The sequence below is a fragment of the Hordeum vulgare genome, chromosome 7H (genome assembly GCF_904849725.1).
Source record: "Hordeum vulgare subsp. vulgare chromosome 7H, MorexV3_pseudomolecules_assembly, whole genome shotgun sequence".
In the NCBI taxonomy this organism is placed as follows: Eukaryota; Viridiplantae; Streptophyta; class Magnoliopsida; order Poales; family Poaceae; genus Hordeum; species Hordeum vulgare.
In genome coordinates, this window is record NC_058524.1 from 497,780,894 (window position 1) to 497,800,287 (window position 19,394).

Consider the following 19,394-nt stretch of genomic DNA (forward strand, 5'->3'; position numbering starts at 1 on the left):
TGAATAAAATCCACAATCCATTTTTCTTTTCCATGTGTAGACGCAGTCCAGCCCGGCCTGAGGAAAAGAAAAATCTATGCAGGGCACTTGGATTCGAACTCACAACCACAGGTCGGTTGTTGTTGTCCCCACGAACTGAGCTAGGGGATAAAGCTTTTTGTAAAAAGACAATGAGTTTAGGCACCAGCCAGTTTCTTCATGCATGAGTGTCCTGATCTTTTTTTCTAATCATTTGTTTTCCTTTTTGAGCCAACCAAGAGTCCTAATCTTTTAATGTGGGCCAACAAACAAGTTTGTTAAGGCTGTGTACAATTGATGTACATCATGTTTCTGTAAAAAAAAAGTTTCCTATACATAGTCCCACATTGCTGCCTTATGGATAAATCCATCTATTTATATAGGTATGCAAATTAAACTCAATAAGCCCCCTCAAGAATCAGCAAGAAAAATGAGTACACTTCTGAAAAAGAAGAAATAATTAATGTGGTGAACTAATGGGAAGAAAGAACCACGAAACCTCCATGCTAATCCCGAGTGCATGTACCATTTTTCGATTAATTCAAAACATTTGGTGGCTCATTTAGGGTCGATGGTTCCCCCTAATAATATATACTCCCTCTGTATCAAATATAAGACATAATTTGGCAGTATAATTCAAAACATTTAATGACAAATTTAGTGTCAATGGCTCCCCCTAATAATAAATACCTATCAGTTTTTTCATCTGTTATAAATTAATTCCCTCAATAAATGAAAATACAGAAAATATGTATGCAGACTCGACTAAATGGACTCTTCGTCGCCTGATAATAGCGAACAAACAGAGTATAATATAAGAGCCAATGACTCCGCCCAAAGACAGATAGAATAAAGAAAAAAAGATTGGGTCATTCAGATGCTAGACAAAGAGGGATAACAGTCTACTCATACTCTTTTTGCACATTTGTAATGTGGGGGTCATCGATTCAAACCCAATAGTGGACATTTTTTTGGGTCTATTGGTTCTACGAACAAGATTGTTTTTTGTGAATTAAATGAAGAACCCAGGCATTTGAACAGAGCAAGCAAGTTAAAACTAGGGTAATATAAAATCTATTAGTGCAAAAGGCCCATGAAGAGCTGCAAAAGTATATAGGCCGATTAATTGACAAAACTTCCATTCATGCTTGAATCAAGCTTTTTGTATGTCTCCATGTGATAGGAGTTGCAGTTTTCAAATTATCTACACACCTCACACAAGTAACATTATGTTGCTAAAATCAAGAAAACGTGACATTTTTTTCAAGTCTTGACAAAGTTTTCCTTCCATTTTTTATTCTTGATATTTGTAGTTTTATTTTTTGGTAAACAACTTTACTTTGACAATGTTTCTAGGGATGAGAGTTATCTTTTTTATGATGCTTGCATGAGTTGGATACAAAAGGCAGCACATAGTGGCAGAAGGTGTAGGTTTTGTGTTTTTTTTTCGCCCGTCGCAATACACGAGCATATGTACTAGTAAATGTTTATAGTTTTTCAATAAAGTTGTTTCCCGTCATATATATTTGGTACTCCCTCCGATTCAAGTTAATTGACACAGCTTTAGTATAACTTAGCATACATGTTCATTTATTTCCTATAAAGTTGGTATGGGGAAAGTAAACGTTTTAGGACAAATCTAACATGCACTATACAATTTATAAATTAGTATTCATCTTAGGACAAATCTAATATGCACTATATTTTTATATGGGGAGAGTACTCGTTCAAACATGCGCTTAAGATGAATACTAGCAAAAAAATTTGGCGGGTTAAAAAGGGACAATAAAGGAAACTCATTTTAGTTACTGGTTGTCTTGCAAAGTGTCGTAAAATGGAAGTTTGTCTAGGATTTCTGCGTTAGACAAAATAAATAAAGATTTTGGACCCATCGGGAAACAACCCATGAACCCAGGGCTTGTTAGATGTCTAATTAAGCTTTATTGATTGAGTCCCAAGAAAGTCTCAATGACTGATATTAGCAATCCAAAGAAAAACAATCATATTAACCGACAAGCATATACAAATTAAATCAAGATAAGGGACAAAAAAATTTACAGGAAAAATTGTTGCTACCACAGGCACACAACGACGACCTCACTATATCAAAACAAATGTTTCAAACATAAATGATTTACAACGAGTCATCAACTCCTATCGAGAAGATCTCACTATATAGAGATAAGAGGTGCTTGTACGATGGTTGAAGTGATGAAAACCTAATTCGACCTCTAGCCTTGTAAATTGTATTGCACACAATAATAATTGTCTATGCTCTTCCGTAGACACCGGTGAAACAGATAAATGGCATAGTACTAGCAGGTGACACCAGCGAAATTGATAACATGCGAATCGAGCCCAGCCAACATATGGTAAGGGCATGTCGATATGTTCTTTCCCACAAGGGTGTGAGAATCCAAGCACGGTGTCATTTCTTTATCATCTGGGATTTATTTTTATTATAGGAATAACTGAATTTTATTAATGAGATAATGTAGCTTATAATTTAGTATGGTAAAATTGAGCAATTTTTCAGCCCTCTGATGCCCCTCCCCCCCCCCCCCCCGGGTCATCCGATTGTGTAATTGGATCATTTTTGGCCATGGATCACCTCACACTAATGTTGTAAGTGCATGTATTCCAGTAGAAAAATCACAAGACGCTTGTTGATTCGGGTTACGGGTCCGTAAAAGATCCACTAGCCTATAGTTGGTACCAATCCACCCCGCGAAAATCGCCCCCTCCCCATGCCTTATTACCTCCAGGAAACCTTTTGAAAGACATACATGCTTGTGGTATAAATCAGTAGTTGGTATAAATCACCCCCACCCCACACACGCCCTATTAACTCCAGGAAACCTTTTGAAAGGCATACATGCTTGTGGTATAAATCCGCTAGCCAAGAACCATGAAGGGGGATCAATATATATGCAAATTTTCCAGGCAATTAGAAGGCTATATTTGCAAAAAATTCAGCATTGGGGGGCCATGGCTCCCCCTCGCCCACCCTCACCCCCTGTCGCTGAGGATGAGGATTTACTGTGATTCTATTGACAAAGCAACTCTCACCTGTAGTGGATATGATAAAGGAACTCTGGAACCCTAGGAAGAGAAAATCAACTAATATGGTCACTTCTATGATGAAAGGAATGAGATGCCGGCTTTATTATTTAGGCATGAAACATACATAAATTATTTTCAAATCGTAACATGGGAAATCCTCACTTGAACCCTATGAAACATTGTTAGTCTTTGGCCAAATGTTGGAATGTGGCTAAGTTATGTGATCTCTCTTTATATGGTTGGGGCACTAATATAGACTTACCCTTTTAGTTTACCTCTACATTTATCATCCACTATTGGGAAAATGCTATTGAAAGCAGGATATGACATTCAGGTTGATCTCATTTATTTCCTCATATTTCCTTTAATTACTAAGTTTATGTAGGGTCATCTATAGCAATCATTTACTTGATCATACGCCACGAGTCCCCAAGTTGCTACTCCAAATACTTCTTCAAATTTGGGGCATTTGGTTCCAAAACGTTGCTCACTTGGACAACCACATAGTTTGTGGCATGGAATTTTGATCAACAACTTTGATCGCAAGATTCTCGAGAAATCTTGCCTCATGACCAAAGTTTGGTGGGGATGTCATCCAAAATCCACAATTCGTGTTAACAAGAGGTTCGGTATAGATACAACATGATGACATTTTGTATCCCACTAGGACGTGTTGTTTTATAACCCAATGTGGGTTTAGTCATATTTCATAAGTTCTTTTCAATATTGGTTCCCCTTCCTTTAAAATGTAAAAATATAGTCTCATGTAAAGTTTTGATGCATATCGTGATTTTCTTCTCCTTATTATCGGTTATTACAGATAAACAGTCGGTTCCTTATAGCATTGAGGTATATATGATATACTAAGTAACAATGACGGAGGTAGAGGGTGGCCAGGGTGGGGAAATTGCTTTTATACCATATACGAGAAGAGTTAAAAAATAAAAAAAAATGTATATGCATAGTAGCACTGCTGGCCCACCCTGGTCCAATGGGCTAGGTCCGTCACTACTAAGTAATGTGCTACTATACTAGATGTTGGTGATTCACAACATTGTCATCTATTGTCCAGCTTATATGTGACTGTTACACTAACGCGTTTATGACTCTACATTGATGTCACGAGTCAAGAGCTCTTGCTCATGCCACCTTATATTTGTATATAAAGTCCTACCATTACATTAGACAGAATGGTTGGGGCGTGGGAATGCACGCCATCAATGGTTTAGCAAGTTGCATGCATAGATGATCAGTACAGCTAGCCGCATAGAGAATTTCTATTGAAGAACTTCATCACGAGGGCAGGGGTTCCTGCATTTGATTAAAAGAAAAGAGATATGCTCCAGTTTATAAGGGAAACTGGACCCCAAAACCTAACATTTTTCTGTTAATTAAGGAAAACCGAGTGAAAACCCCCAAAACAGAAAAAGACACTAGAGTTTGCCGCATAAAGATTTTGGGCAACAGTTCATGCATGCATGTCACTAGAGCAACTTAATTTAATACGTAAGTCTATGTATACGATCATATGGACTCATATGGAGGTGGGTGTGACCATGACCAGTATGAGAGAATCACAGCAATTCAGCAGTACGTGTACCTCCAATCCTATTTCCCAACAATTTTGTACGCAGATAATGCACATATGTTACACCCGGCCAATTGCTTAGACCTTACATGCAATGTGTCCTTGCTTTGCTGGATTGCATAATACTGAAAAAAAAAATTAACAGGGAGGGGAATACTAAACTAAATACTACATGCATGAATATACACAGAACTACGTACGGACTGGTACGGACGTTACCTACTCCATAATCACTGAACCCCAAAATCATACTGATCACTGAAAAGTGAAAACCCCGTAAGATCAGGCGGCGGAAGCATTGTGGATCTGATATATCCATACACGGCGCGTCGACCTTGAGAGCAGCCGCGCCATGAGAACAGTCACACTCACACCCACCGCGAAACTCCAAAGAGGCTACCGGAGGGGGAGGCAAAAAGAATGGACTCGATCTGCTAACTGCTATACGTAGTGGCTACGAGCTACGAACTACGAACTACTTACATCGCTTGCTTTGCTTCCGGCTGATGGGCGCTGTCGATGGAGGATGGCGCCCACCTTCTCGATCTGGAGGTTTGCCAAGTGAGATAGGAGGAGCAGCGAGTGAGAGTGAGTGACAGTTCGTGTGCGTCTGGCTTCCGTTGGAAGGAAGGAAGGAGGGAGAGAAGAGTAGAAGGGAAGGAAGACGCGCGGAAATGGGCCGCAGTCAAGGCCCCCAGCCAGTGAAACAGGCCCAGCACATGCACATAACCCCGTACATAAAAAAATAAATAAACGAAATAGGAAGTGAGAAAAAGGAGAGAGGAGGACAGGACAGCAGAACACCCCTCGTCAGCGGCCGCCTCCATCCATCCCTGCCCCGGCGCGCCGTCGCCGTCGCCGTCGCCGGTCGGTCATGGTGAGTAAGCTCGGATAGATCGATCAATCAATCCCACTGCTCGCCCGTCCCCCGCCCAGCGCCTGGTGGGAGACTGGAATCTCGATCCCATCTGACTGGAGTGGGTCGTTTGTGCAGTCGGGGCGCAAGGAGACGGTGCTGGACCTGGCCAAGTTCGTCGACAAGGGCGTCCAGGTCAAGCTCACCGGCGGCAGGCAAGGTCCGTCCGTCCGTACACCCCTCGCCAGATTTCTTGCCCCCCAATTGTTTCATGTTATACAGTGCCCTCGTCTGCTAGTTCATACTGTTGGTTTTGCCTACGGGACTGCCTGCTCGACTTGGTTTACATAGTCTACTCTAGAACTCGATAGATGTGCATGCGCTGGTTCACATGACTGGTTCAGGACCCGTTGTCTTCTGAGATCCTTCCAGGGGGGAATTGAATTGTAATCTGTTCAGGGATGACGAATGGTGAAAAATGATTGTAATGGCAGCGGGATAGGTGGGTGGGTGCTCGGCATTCAGCGTGACTTGGTTTTAGTTTCACTTGTTATCATGTCGGGGGACTCGGTACTGGTGCTATGCATACCTTGTTAAGCGAGGATTCGTTTCTGATATGCTGTGTGTGTTGGTTGTTGATCCAATATGTGCATGGTCCTAGAGTTATTCCAGTTTCCTGAAAGGCCGGAAGGCAGAAAGTAGTCTGGTTATCCTGCTGTAGGTCGCAACACAACAAAGGCTGTGAACTTTGGCATTTGTATACATTATTACGGCAAAAAATATTGTTGTTGTTGCCTTGCAGTTTATCCCAATGCGACGCGTGCTGACTCTGGCATTTGTACACCTCCAGTTACAGGAACTTTGAAGGGCTATGACCAGCTTCTGAACTTGGTGCTTGATGAAGCCATTGAGTTTGAAAGAGGTACAACTCCACATAGTTTAATTTGATCTCATCTTGGGTCCCCAATAAGATGCAAGGTTATGCATTTTAGTTGGAGATTGGAATAAAAAAAATTACCGTAGTTTGTGCATCCCCTTAGTTAGTACGACGCTAGCATACTCGTTGACCATACAGAGGACTTGCTGCTGTCGCTGCTTGAACAAATGAGGTGGCCAAAATACCATAACTGTATCTGCATTTATCAACCAGTAATTACCTAATTGGAGTGCGCTTGTAAAGATATGGACAAAGTGTAATGAATAGCATGCTTCACCCATGTCATCTTATTTTGCAGAGCAAGATGATCCATTGAAACTATCGGCAAAAACCAGACAGCTTGGTCTCATTGTAAGTTTGTTTACAGTATCGACTTCAATACTAGCACTCCTCTATCGGGTTTTTTTCTTCGAAAAGGAGGCAAAAGAATTGCCTCATTGATTAATTAAGAAGAAGAGAATTGCTTGGTTAGTTTATGGAAAACTGGACGAAAACCCATACAAACACTCCCAAAGCGGGCTACTCACAAAGCATGAAACACTACGACCACTTAGGCAGCTTGTCCAATGCTCCCAACACATAACAACCATAGCCCTCGACACTTACACAACACATCCAAACCAACAACACCAACTCAGAAGACCGAATCTACAGCGGCGACACAAGAATCAGACTATCGGTTTGGTGATTGTGATTCCAAAAGCAGTAGATTTCGTCCTCCATGGTTCTTATTCAGGGCACTGAAGTGTTGCGATGGCCGCTTTTCCTTGAAATGTTTTTTGTCAACCATATTCGTAACTAAACAGCATTCGAAGCATTCTCTAACGACTGCTAACTGCAGGTCTGCAGGGGCACAGCGGTGATGCTTGTATCGCCAACCGAGGGAACAGAGGAGATCAAAAACCCCTTCCAAGAGGCTGATGGGGAACAAACCACTCGCTCGTAAGAATGACCCGAGAAGCTGGTTGGATTCCCCATGGAGAGACTTACATTAGCTTATAGTATTGGATATGGCAATCTATGTTGGAGCACTTGTCGTCCGAGGTTCATATTTGTGCCAAGATGATTATGAGTCGCACTGGACTGTCTCGTGTATATGTTAACACGGATGTATTTACGTATATATTCGCCTATTGTGATCTCTGACAAATGTTTATGCATATATCCCCATAACTCCGCAGAAGATATTTTCTTCTTTTAGTTGAAACCCCTCTCTTTCTTTTCACCTGAAGTTAAAACATTTGCGGAAAAGACAACGAGTTAGCACCACCATTTTTTCCTTGAATTATCCAACGTTTTCTACCCCTGTAAATCTCATTTTCTCTCCAACCTTGTGCACCGCAACCACGAAGAGAGATCGATCACCTCACTTGAATTTTCGTTTAAAGAAACATAATGCTTAATTTATATAGGCAGACCCTCGCAAGCAAACAAAACCAAAAAAAAAAGCAAATTGTATAGGCAGACGTTGGCGTGCAACCTTCATGCCTAGAGTACAATAGCGTGAGGAGAACCCCGTTGGAGCAAGATTGAGTCGAGGTAACAAGACAGTGCTCACTCACTGCCCATCTTTATTTTGGCAAATACTAGATGGGAACACCGTTCATCTTTATTTCTGAACCGAACCATCATTCATATCAGTGCGCCCACACGAGATGATATTAGGTTCAGTATAAGATCCTGATAGTAACTGGTACTGCGAACAAGACAGAGCCATGCATCCACGCCGTGGGAGTGCGATTACTCCATTGTTGGGGAGGCGGGGTCTGCGGGCGCTAGGGCTGAGCACCTGGTGGGCACTTGTACACGGTGCCGCACCCAGGGCGAGTGTAGGGCTGGCCAGATGGTGCGCACCGTCCACCGACGCACACAGGACTACCGGGGTCCAGAGCACCACCTGGAAGGAGAACACCGTCCACCATGGATATTCAGTTGCAAGTGACTACTCAATTTCAAAGTAATCTTGTTTCAAGTCGGAGTAGCTAGCTAGGAGACGAGGAGGAGGATGAAATGAAGAGTTTGGAAGCACTGACCACCGAGTCCTGGGCGTGCTCCGTTGCAGACGGGGCCGCTGATGATCACGGCAGAGATGACGAAGAGAGCGATCTGGAGGAGCACCAGGAAACGCGCGGCTCCGGCGAAGAACCCCATGGAGTGGAGCTCGTTTGGGTTGTGGTTTGTTACTACCCTTCGGTGAGTTTGCGCTGCGTGTATCCTGCTGTTTGCCGGAGGGTCGTATTTATAGACGTGATCCCGATGGAGAGGAGAAAAGATCACAATGGCCCCTCGATTTTCTCCGGTTAGTCAAGGCTGGCGATAACGCTGGGCCATGCAACATGCAAGAGCAACAACGACTCCCGGTAAACACAGCGGGTCTCCGCCTCCGGTCGTCTCTTATTTGTCATACGCAGGAAAATATCTACTCGCCGGCGTCGCCTTGCCGTGTCACACCACAGCCTGCCTTTTCTTCTTTTCTTTTTGGCCATAAGAGCATCTCCAACAGACGCGCTTCGCGCCGCGTCTAAAAAACAAGTTTGCCGCGCGCGCTGGTCGTCTGGTTTGACGCGTCGCGCAGCGCTGGCTCCAGCAGTAGCTTTAAAATGCAACGCGCGCGCTCCGCTCCAGCAGCGCGCAAAAATGCAGCGCGCGCCGCTGCAGCAGCGCCCAAATATATGGCATTTGGACAAAAAATAGTTTGAAACATTCATCAAAATGCAATGAACATGTGAAATTTAACACAAATAAGTTGATGAATAAAAGTCATGCCCACAAGTTCATCCAACCAAGTTTAAAATGCAAACCAAGTTCAAAATACAAGTTCATCCAACAAAGTTGAAGACATATAACACATCAATCATCTTCCTCGTCGTCTTCCTCTTCTTCCGAAGACGATTCTTCCGCCTTCGAAGATGAATCTTCCTCCCTAACCTCATCACGCACCGCATTACGTGTAGCTCCGACGGTCTTGGCAAGATCTTCAACGCCATTTTCATGGGTATGTGTGTGAGGCACATCGAAAGACATTCCACCCATGGCCGGAGGTGCACCCATGCCTCCCATGAGAGAAGCGAAACTCATGCCACCCATGCCTCCCATAGCGTTGGAGGGTGCTCCAAAGCCACCCATGCCTCCCATAGCGTTGGAGGGTGCTCCAAAGCCACCCATGCCTCCCATGGCTCCGAAGCCACCCAAGCCTCCCATGGCGCCGAGGCCACCGCCACCCATGCCGCAAAGGCCACCGCCACCCATGCCGCCAAGGCCACCGCCACCCATTGTGCGGATCATGGCTCTTTTTTGAATCAACACTTCTTCACGGGCAAGGTTGACATATTCCTTTTGCGCATCATTGAACAAAGATGTGTCCAAGAAGAACAAGTGCTTTTCCCATTCCAACAACTTAGCTCGCTCCTCCATGCCCACCTTCCTCTCCTCCAATGCCACTTTCCTCTCCTCGGTGGCCACCCTCCTCTCCTCGGCCGCCAACCTTCTCTCCTCGGCCGCGGCATCTTGGTTCCTTGCCATTTTCCTCACCTCGTTGGCTTCTTTTCTTGCCTTCACAATAGCTTCCATAGAATTTGTGAGCTCATCATCTCCTTTCCTCTTCTTCTTTTCGGTTTTATCCTTCTTGCACCCATCCAGTCGTTTTGGTTTCGAGTATGAAACCGAGTTGGGTGTGGGGCTTCTCTTGCCGTCATCACTTGATGCATCATCCTCCTCCTCATCATCATTCAACTCAATTGTGCGCTTGCGTTTGTTGCTCAAATGCAAATCATCCAAATCTTCACGCTTTTTTCATTTCTCATCATCCTTCAACACTTCGTAGCAATGAGGCAAGGTAAAGATTTTTCCTTTCTTGATCTTCCCCTTCTTGGTTGTCCTCGTCTCTGCTTTGAACAAGTTTTGTGCAATGTTGTACTACAAGAAAAACAAAACAAGTTAGCACTTCGGACACCAAAAACAAGTATGATGAACATGTATGAGATGCCACTTACTCTATCATCCTCATTTGTGCCACTTGGGTTAAGCTTGTCAACTGCCTTTTGTACGGCCGCCCACTTTTGACAATCCGAGTTGATTGTCGACCATCGGGACCGAAGTGATCTCTCGGAGCGGTCAATTCCACTAACGTTCTGAGCATCAAAGTGTTCTTTCATTCGCCCCCAATAAGCATCTCTACTTTGATCACCTCAAACGGATGGATCCCTCGACACTTGCAACCAAGTATTGCATAGTAATTTGTCATCGTTGGTGGTGTAATTGCCCGCTCTTTCTTTCGGCGCCTCGACAATGCCCTCACCCTCCTCGTCCACCTCAAACTCATGGTCGTCCAAATGGATGTCATTTGTTTGAGACCAATGCGAATTGTTGGACCCAACACCCATAGTTTACATGTATGCATCATCGTTGAGACTACAAAGTTTTGTGAACAATGCAAATATAAGTTATCTATATGATGATGCATTGAAAAAATAACAAGAAAATAAAAGTTGGAATTTTTTTCACCTTTGGGGCATTTCGTCGAACACGTGGTGCGCATCGGCCGCCGGCTCAACGAGTGAGCTCGCCGGCGCTTCGGTAGACGCTGCGCCCGGCCACCGCCCTGCAACCTTCTTCTTCGCCTTCGAGCTGCCGGAGCCGTCCGTCGTCTTCTTCTTCGCGGATGTTTTTTCCTTTCTTCCGCTCCGACGGTGCGGTGGCGGCACGGGACGGCGCCGGCGCGACGCCACCCGTCGGCGTGGTCATCCGCGGCGGCAAGAAGAGGCTGCGCGCGAGGCCGACGGTCGGCGGAGCTCCGGCGCCAGCGCCAACGCCCGCCGCGCTAGGGTTTTCGGCGGCGGCGGCGGCGGCGGCGGGGGGGGGGGGGGTCGCGGTTGTACAGCGGGGTCAGCGGGGTGCCGGTGTGCGCGTCCATGGTGGCAGGGGCGCTGGCGCCGGTGCGCGCGGGAGCAAAGGAGGAAGAAAATGGGAGAGTTCGCGCGCGCACTCGAGTCTGCCGCGCGCGGAAGTGGACGCCCGAAATACACAGCGCGGGATGGGGCTATGGCCAGCGCGCGTGCGGTTTTAACGCGCCCGCTGGAGCTGTCCGCCGCGTTGCGCGCGCGCTATATTTGCCTTTTTTGCGGCGCGGCGCTAGTATAGCGCGGCTGTTGGAGATGCTCTAAGCAGCATAAAAGTGGTACAGACAAACAGTACACGTTATTAGCTGGGGTATGAAATTGGGTGAAGCATGAACCGAACTCACGTAAGAGAGTTTACGGATGAAGAAATTAGTACTTTCTCTCTTCAGATTTATTAGTACCTTTCATATTTTATACTCTCTTCATCTTAAAATAAATGCCGCACATTTAGTACTAAAATAATATAAATTTTGCACTAGATCAACTACACTTATTTTGAAATGAAAAGAGTATTAAATTTGACTATATATTTAACTAACAAAATAATAAGTTACACACAAAAGATAGTATCACTGCAAATATCTTTCGAATACAGATCTGACCAACTCAAAAAAATACATATCTAAAAATACGATTTTTATGACACGCCACTTATATTTTATTAGTTATACGCTCCGATGAGACTCTAGAACATAATGAGTGAGGCTTATGATATTGACTAATTTTTTTAGTGATATTGATCTTCATATGTGGAAAGTTATGGTTGTGGGGCCATGTAGCTACAACTCTTATCTATCTAGCTAGACAATCCACTGTTGCATCAAATTCGTGCGTACAAACTTCTTCTTTTTGTTACTCCTGAATAAGAAAACATTTGAACTTCAAACTTTGTAGGTCAACGTCACACAAGTAGTATCATGTGCATAACTTTCTTCATTTGTTTTTGGCGCAACATAAATATATGAAATGATAAAATTCATTTAAAATTTGAATTTCATTATTTTTTATTGCATCAGACAAATAAGAAACGTTTCGTTCAAAGGGTGGTACTTGTGTGGTGTTGACCTGCAAAGTTTGAAGGTCAGATGTTCTTTTGTTTAGAAAGACAAAAAGGAGAAATTTCTATGTAAAGATGGCACAGATCTTGATGCAAACTGGATGGCCTAGATGGAAGTTGTACTTACATGGTAGGATAGAAAAATTCACACTCATATACTGTATGACCCGCGTATGTAATTTATCAATACAAGTGGTATTATCTTACCACACAAAGAAGGTGGTATTATCTTGATTGGCAACGAAATTGGTTTTAGTAAATCTTATCCATATGATTTTGAATGTGGCCAATCATTGTACAAAGTCATATACCTTTTCTGATACTTTCCAGTGACACATCATATTGGATTATTTTCCTTTTGTGAGTTTACTCTCAAGGTTCTCATAAAAGTTTTTAATCAATATTTTCTCATGATCATATGCCATACTTTTTATTTTCCATGCAATGGTCTTAAAGAAGTATATATGGCATATATTTTTTGTTCTCTAAACTCACTTACCAGTTTTCTCCTTCTTCAAAGATTTGTTTTCATATGACTAATCAGGAGTCAATAATCATTATATGTTGTATGATTTCATTCTATTTTTTCCACTATGTTTAAAGTAGGTTTAGTGACATACCAAATACTATTCTCGACATATTTTCCACGAGGTTTTGGAGAAGTCTTTCTCAAGACGTAGATGATGAACTTTCACAAAGGCGAACAATCACTAGGGGTCTTTATCACGATGGTGTATATTCACACGCACATATTGTAGAGGGAGCGTTAGGGTTTCAATATTTTGGCAACCGCCTCTGTACATAGGATATATATATACCCCTATTTCAATAATGGAAGATCTTGCCGGTCCATTCTCTCTCTCTCTCTCTCTCTCTCTCTCTCTTTTACTCATGTTCTTCATAGTTTATTTAAAGCTTATTTTATTATAGCTTGGGTATGCTAGTTGGATTTCTAACATTGTCATGTGGGGAAGGAGGGAGGGTGAAAGGATCGATATGGTTGACTAGAGGGGGTTGAATAGGCAACGATCACTTTTTAATTAATCTTAACAAGTTAGGGTTAGCAACATAAAGGTTCTCTAAAATGAAAACAAGGGATGAACCTATATGATGCTACCAACTATAAACACTAAGGCAAGTAAGAGATAGTCTACAACAACAAAAATACACAATGTAAAGATTAGAGATAACCGCAAGTGGAACCAATGAAGACGAGGATGTGTTACCGAAGTTCCTTCCCTTTGACAGGAAGTACGTCTCCATTGGAGCGGTGTGGAGGCACAATGCTCCCCAATAAGGCACTAGGGCCACCGTATTCTCCTCACACCCTCACACAATGCAAGGTGTCGTGATTCCACTATAGGTGCTCTTGAAGGCGGCGATCGAACCTTTACAAACAAGGTTGGGGCAAACTCCACACAAAGCTTGGAGGCTCCCAACAAGACCACGGAGCTTCACCACAATGGAATGTGGCTCCGAGGTGACCTCAACCGTCTAGGGTGCTCAAACACCCAAGAGTAACAAGATCCGCAAGGGATTAGTGGGGGGAATCAATTTTCTCTTGGTGGAAGTGTAGATCTAGGCCTTCTCAACCAATCCCTAGGAAATCAACAAGTTTGATTGGCTAGGGAGAGAGATCGGACACTTTTGAGCTTAGGGAGCAACAATGGATCTTGGGAGGGTCAAAGGTAGGGTTCTTGAGCAAGAAGAACCCTTTATATAGCGGTGGGGGGGGGGGGAATCCAACCGTTTTCCCACTCACAGCATGAGCCCAACGGTACTACCGCGAGCACTCCAGCGGTACTACCGCTGGCTGCAGCGGTACTACCGTTGAGCCCATGGTAGCGCAAAGATACTACCGGGCCAACCACCGCCAAGAAAGTCTTCGCAAAAAGTCCGACGAGGGACAGCCGCAAGGATGGCGGTACTAAAGTCCTGGAGCGGTACTACCGCTGACCAGGGGCGGTACTACCGCTGGGCCAGCGTTACTACCGCCAGCTCTAGCGGTACTACCGCTAGGGCCAGCGGTACTACCGCTAGGTGACTTTTTTGCAAGAGGAGAAAAACCAGAGATGGGAAAAGATCCAAAGTTGCAGGGAAAGGGGATGGAGATAAAGTGTGTGCGTGCAAGATTGATTCCACCCAAACCTTTCCAATACGGATCCCCTCTTAATAGTACGACGTTCCTACGACTCAAAAACCACCAAAGAGAATCGTAGAGGACACCGTGCTTCTATTCCACGGAGGGTGCCAAATCGTCTTGTGCCTTTGTCATGTATTATCTGAAATCTCAATGCACACGATTAGTCCATTAAGGTACTGTCATCAATCACGAAAATTACGTAGGCACAAATATGCCCTAACAATCTCCCCCTTTTGGTGGATTGATGACAATACCGGATTTGCACAGTAGAAAACATGTGATCATAAAGATAATTTAATAGAGATAATTGAAGAGCATATGACTCACATCATATGATAAAAATAGGTCTCACAATAAAAACAAGTTTCACATCACACGTAGTAAAGATAGCAAATACGATTAAACCAAGTTCAAAGCAAACACGATAAAGATAAAGCAAAGCGAAAGCAAAAGCAAATCCAACTCCTAGACTCTCCCCCCCTTCACAAGACACCAAAAAGGGGGCACACCTAAGACACAGGTGGTCACTCCTCATCCCCAGACTCATCCGTGGCATCCAGATCCTGCTCGTCCTGCTCCTCCTCAATGTCCTCCTCAGAAGCTTCCTCCTCAGCATCATACCTAGTCCACTGGTAACCTTGAGCCCTCATCCAGTCAGTCTCTGGAGTGATGTTGTCCTGTGAGCCGCTTGAGATTGCCACATCAAGGGTCCTTAAGACACGCTTGTGCCTCTGACGGTTCTCCTTCTGGGCCACATGAGATTGATACTGTCCCTTGGCCTGCATATAGAAGAGAGTCTTCATCTGATCCTTCAGCTTCACCGCCCAAGATGGCATAGCAGAAGAGCGGGTATGCGAAGCAGGTCCTCCTCCAGCAGCAGTCTCTATGTCCGTATCCATGGGTTGAGAAGAAGTTGATGGGTTGGCCCATTTGTCCTTTATACGTAGCTTGATAGGATCAGGCACAAAATAGTCAGCTTGAATAGGGAAGGGATCTATCAGATAGATATCGTTCCACCTCTTCTGAATATCGGCAAACAGGTAAGGCCCATAGATGGGAACCTTACGGTTCATGATGCAATTCCAGAGCTCATGAACATCACATCAGCGATGTTGAGAGGCGCAGTTTCCTTAGTCCTTGCCTCCTCACACAGTAGAAGCATCTCAGCCAGATGACCATGCACCTCGTCCTTGTTGCCAATACGAGGGAACAGAGAGTTGCGGAAGACCCGATGCATGATATCCAGATGCGTGGGGAGCACACCTTTTTTATGTAATGTTGTTGCAGCCTGTCCTTGGGGTGGAAGTAGACGAAGTAGGAGCATGAGGACGCATCCCAAGAACATTTTCTTCCCCATGGAAGTCGACATTGAGGAACTGCATGAACTCCGTCCAGGAACCAGTCAGCTTCTGATTACCGGTCATCCAGGTCATGGTGCGCTCGTCATCAGGTTGAAAGTGAACAGTGACATAAAACTGGGCCACAATATCTGGATCGAAGTCCTTTCTGAAGGTGATGATATTTGTAAGGCCAAGCTTTTCAATCAAGGGGAGAGCCTCACCAAAGTAGTCCGGATGCCGCCAAAAGTGAGCGAGGTGGATCCACTGCACTGGGACAAAGATCTTCTTGAAGAGCATGATGATGTCACGATAGATCATTGTCTGTTCCCGTGACCAAACATGATCGACGCCCCTGAGCTGAGCCTTGTCATCAACATAGGGATCACGGGTGCGGATGCCAGAAAATACTTAGGGGCCATAGTGCGAACGTTGACCCCTTTGGACTTGGTAGCAGTCTTCTTGAAGGACTTCTTCTTAGGATTCACACTGGAAGTGGCGGAACCTTCTGGAGCCTCTGGAGTGCGATATTGCTTTGGTTGGGTGTTACGTGCAGGATTCGAGCGACGAGGACCACCTGTGACACACAAGACTAACACCAAAAAGAGCGACAAATGGAGTCATCGCAATGTTGAAAAATCATAAGAAGAAACACATATTGCCAAGAGAAATCAAAATAAAAAAAGAAAATACCCTCCTGGCGGTAGTACCGCTGGGGCCCTGGCAGTAGTACCGCTCCCCCTGGCGGTAGTACCGCTGGGGGTCTTGGCGGTAGTACCGCTAGGCTGGAAGTAGTACCGCTAGGGGGTTGACTTTCAGATCTGGATATATTTGAACCCACAAAAACTACTAGATTCGTTTCAAGAGATCCACGGCTAATAAATAAACTCATTACAAGAATCACCAAGCCCTAACACATGTGGAATTCAAGATCATCTAGATGGAGACAAGCCTAGTCAATGAGATCCAAGTTTTAGATCAAATCCATGAGATGTATGATAAGAGCTACTAGATCTAAAACATGGAGAACTAGGGCATGTCAAAATATTTGCAATGATGAACATTAGACCTAAAATCCCCTAAGATATCTCCCTTCTTCCATCCAAAAACTAAGCACAAATCATATCCATGGATCCAAATCAACAAGCTCCTAACCCTAGAACCAAACACACCAACCAAGAGAAGAAGGTGAGGAGCTTTACCGGAGTCCATGGCACTTGACGGAGGAAGGAGGAGGGGAGCAAACCCTCCAACTCAAAGGAGAGGAGGGGCTCCACAGAGAGAGATCTAAACGGGGGGAGTTCGGTGTAGAGGGAGAGAGAGCCACGAGGAAGAAGAAGCAGGGCAAGAAAAAACGGCTCCCCCTCCTTTATATAGTCCAAGGGGTACGGGCCCAGCGGTAGTACCGCTGGGTCATGGCGGTAGTACCACTACCCTGGCGGTAGTACCGCTGGGGTCCTAGCGGTAGTACCGTCGTCCAGGCGGTAGTACCGCTCCCCCTTGAGACAGCCCTAAAAAGCCCTAGTCAAGCCTCGATAGGCTGGGGTCCTGGCGGTAGTACCGCTGGGGTCCTGGCGGTAGTACCGCTCAAAAAGGCACAACGAGACATAGGACTTCGTGGAAATGATGTGGACAACGACTAGTCAGTGTAACAAAAAAGATAACACCAGCAAGATATACTCACTAGTCATTTTGTATCCTTTCTTCAACACGAGAGAAAGGTGGGGGCGGTGGCCGAAGCCACCTATGTTTGAGACAAAGGTATGACACCGCGAAGAATTATCCTTGGGTTCATGACCAACGCTCGTCTTTGAAGCACAAGTGCCATTTAATAATGGCCAAAGTGAAAGACTTGATCAATTTATGCATAATGGGGGGAGGGAAAGTTCATTGAGAGAACAACACTCCCCCTATGTCCATGCCTACACCTAGAACAAGATGTAATGCAGAGTGAGGTGCAAAGTGCCTAGTTTCAATCCACATTACTTGAATCAATGATATTTAGCTCATGCCGTAACTCCCCGAACCTTGCTTCATCTAGGGGCTTAGTGAAAATATCTGCAAGTTGCTCTTCAGTGTTGATGAAGTGAACCTCAATATCACCTCGCTTGATATGTTCATGAATGAAGTGATGGCGAATATCAATATGCTTGGTCTTGCTATGTTGCACCGGATTGAGGGAAATGTTGATAGCACTTTGATTGTCACATAGAAGAGGCACTTTGTCACAAGTGACACCGTAATCCTTTAAAGTTTGCCTCATCCATAGCAACTGTGCACAACAACTTGCAGCTGACACATACTCAGCTTCGGTGGAAGATAGTGAGACACAATTCTTCTTCTTTGAAGACCAACTTACCAGTGAACGACCAAGGAATTGACATCCTCTAGAAGTTGACTTCCTCTCCACACAGTCTCCTGCCCAATCTGAGTCAGAATAGCCCACTAGGTTGAAGTTTGCTCCTTTGGGATACCTGATGACCCACAAGTATAGGGGATCAATCATAGTCCTTTCGATAAGTAAGAGTGTCGAATCCGACGAGGAGGAGAAGGCTCTGATAAACGGTTTTCAGCAAGGTAATAACTGCAAGCACTGAAAGTAGCGGTAACAAGTGATGGTGTAGTGAGGTGAAATGTAGCAAGCGAAAAGTGACAAGTAACAAGTAGTAGCAACGGTGCAGCAAGTGGCCCAATCTTTTTTGTATCAAGGGACAAGCCTGAACAAAGTCTTATAAGAGGAAAAACGCTCCCGAGGACACACGGGAATTTCTGTCATGTTAGTTTCATCATGTTCATATGATTCGCGTTCGTTACTTTGATAGTTTGATATGTGGGTGGACCGACGCTTGGGTGCTGCCCTTACTTGGACAATCATCCCACTTATGATTAACCCCTCTCGCAAGCATCCGCAACTATGAAAGAAGAATTAAGACAACGTCTAACCATAGCATTAAACTAGTGGATCCAAATCAGCCCCTTACGAAGCAACGCATAGACTGGGGTTTAAGCTTCTGTCACTCCAGCAACCCATCATCTACTTACTACTCCCCAATGCCTTCCTCTAGGACCAAATATGGTGAAGTGTTATGTAGTCGACGTTCACATAACACCACTAGAGGAAAAACAACATACATCATATCAAAATACCGAACGAATACCAAATTCACATGACTATTATTAGCATGACTTATCCCATGTCCTCAGGAACAAAAGTAACTACTCACAAAGCATAATCATAATCATGATCAGAGGTGTAATGAATAGCATCAAGGATCTGAACATAAACTCTTCCACCAAGTAATCCAACTAGCATCAACTACAAAGAGTAATCAACACTACTAGCAACCTTACAAGTACCAATCGGAGTCGCGAGACGAAGATTGGTTACAAGAGATGAACTAGGGTTTGGACAGGAGATGGTGCTGATGAAGATGTTGATGGAGATGCCTCCCCTCCGACGAGAGGAGTGTTGGTGATGACGATGGCGACGATTTCCC

The 19,394-nt window shown here is 44.5% G+C and overlaps 2 protein-coding genes across 4 annotated transcripts; one reads left to right on the top strand and one right to left on the bottom strand.

Moving 5' to 3' along the window:
• Positions 1-5,426: 5,426 nt before the first annotated feature.
• Positions 5,427-7,669, top strand: LOC123410023 (sm-like protein LSM7). 3 transcript variants are annotated; one of them, XM_045102892.1, is made up of 5 exons: positions 5,434-5,546; positions 5,664-5,745; positions 6,328-6,447; positions 6,761-6,813; positions 7,304-7,669. In XM_045102892.1, the coding sequence occupies exons 1-5, from the start codon at positions 5,544-5,546 to the stop codon at positions 7,406-7,408; spliced, it is 363 nt and encodes a 120-aa protein (XP_044958827.1). In that variant the 5' UTR covers positions 5,434-5,543; the 3' UTR covers positions 7,409-7,669. The 3 variants fall into 3 exon arrangements, with proteins under 3 accessions (XP_044958829.1, XP_044958827.1, XP_044958828.1); XM_045102893.1 differs by having other exon boundaries at positions 5,435-5,546; positions 6,376-6,447; XM_045102894.1 differs by lacking the exon at positions 6,761-6,813 and having other exon boundaries at positions 5,427-5,546; positions 7,304-7,433.
• Positions 7,670-7,991: 322 nt separating this feature from the next.
• Positions 7,992-8,690, bottom strand: LOC123410024 (protein WIR1A-like). The gene is made up of 2 exons (XM_045102896.1): positions 8,496-8,690; positions 7,992-8,359 (listed from the first exon to the last, which is right to left on the bottom strand). Exons 1-2 carry the CDS (start codon positions 8,611-8,613, stop codon positions 8,238-8,240), a joined length of 240 nt encoding a protein of 79 aa, XP_044958831.1. The 5' UTR covers positions 8,614-8,690; the 3' UTR covers positions 7,992-8,237.
• Positions 8,691-19,394: the final 10,704 nt, after the last annotated feature.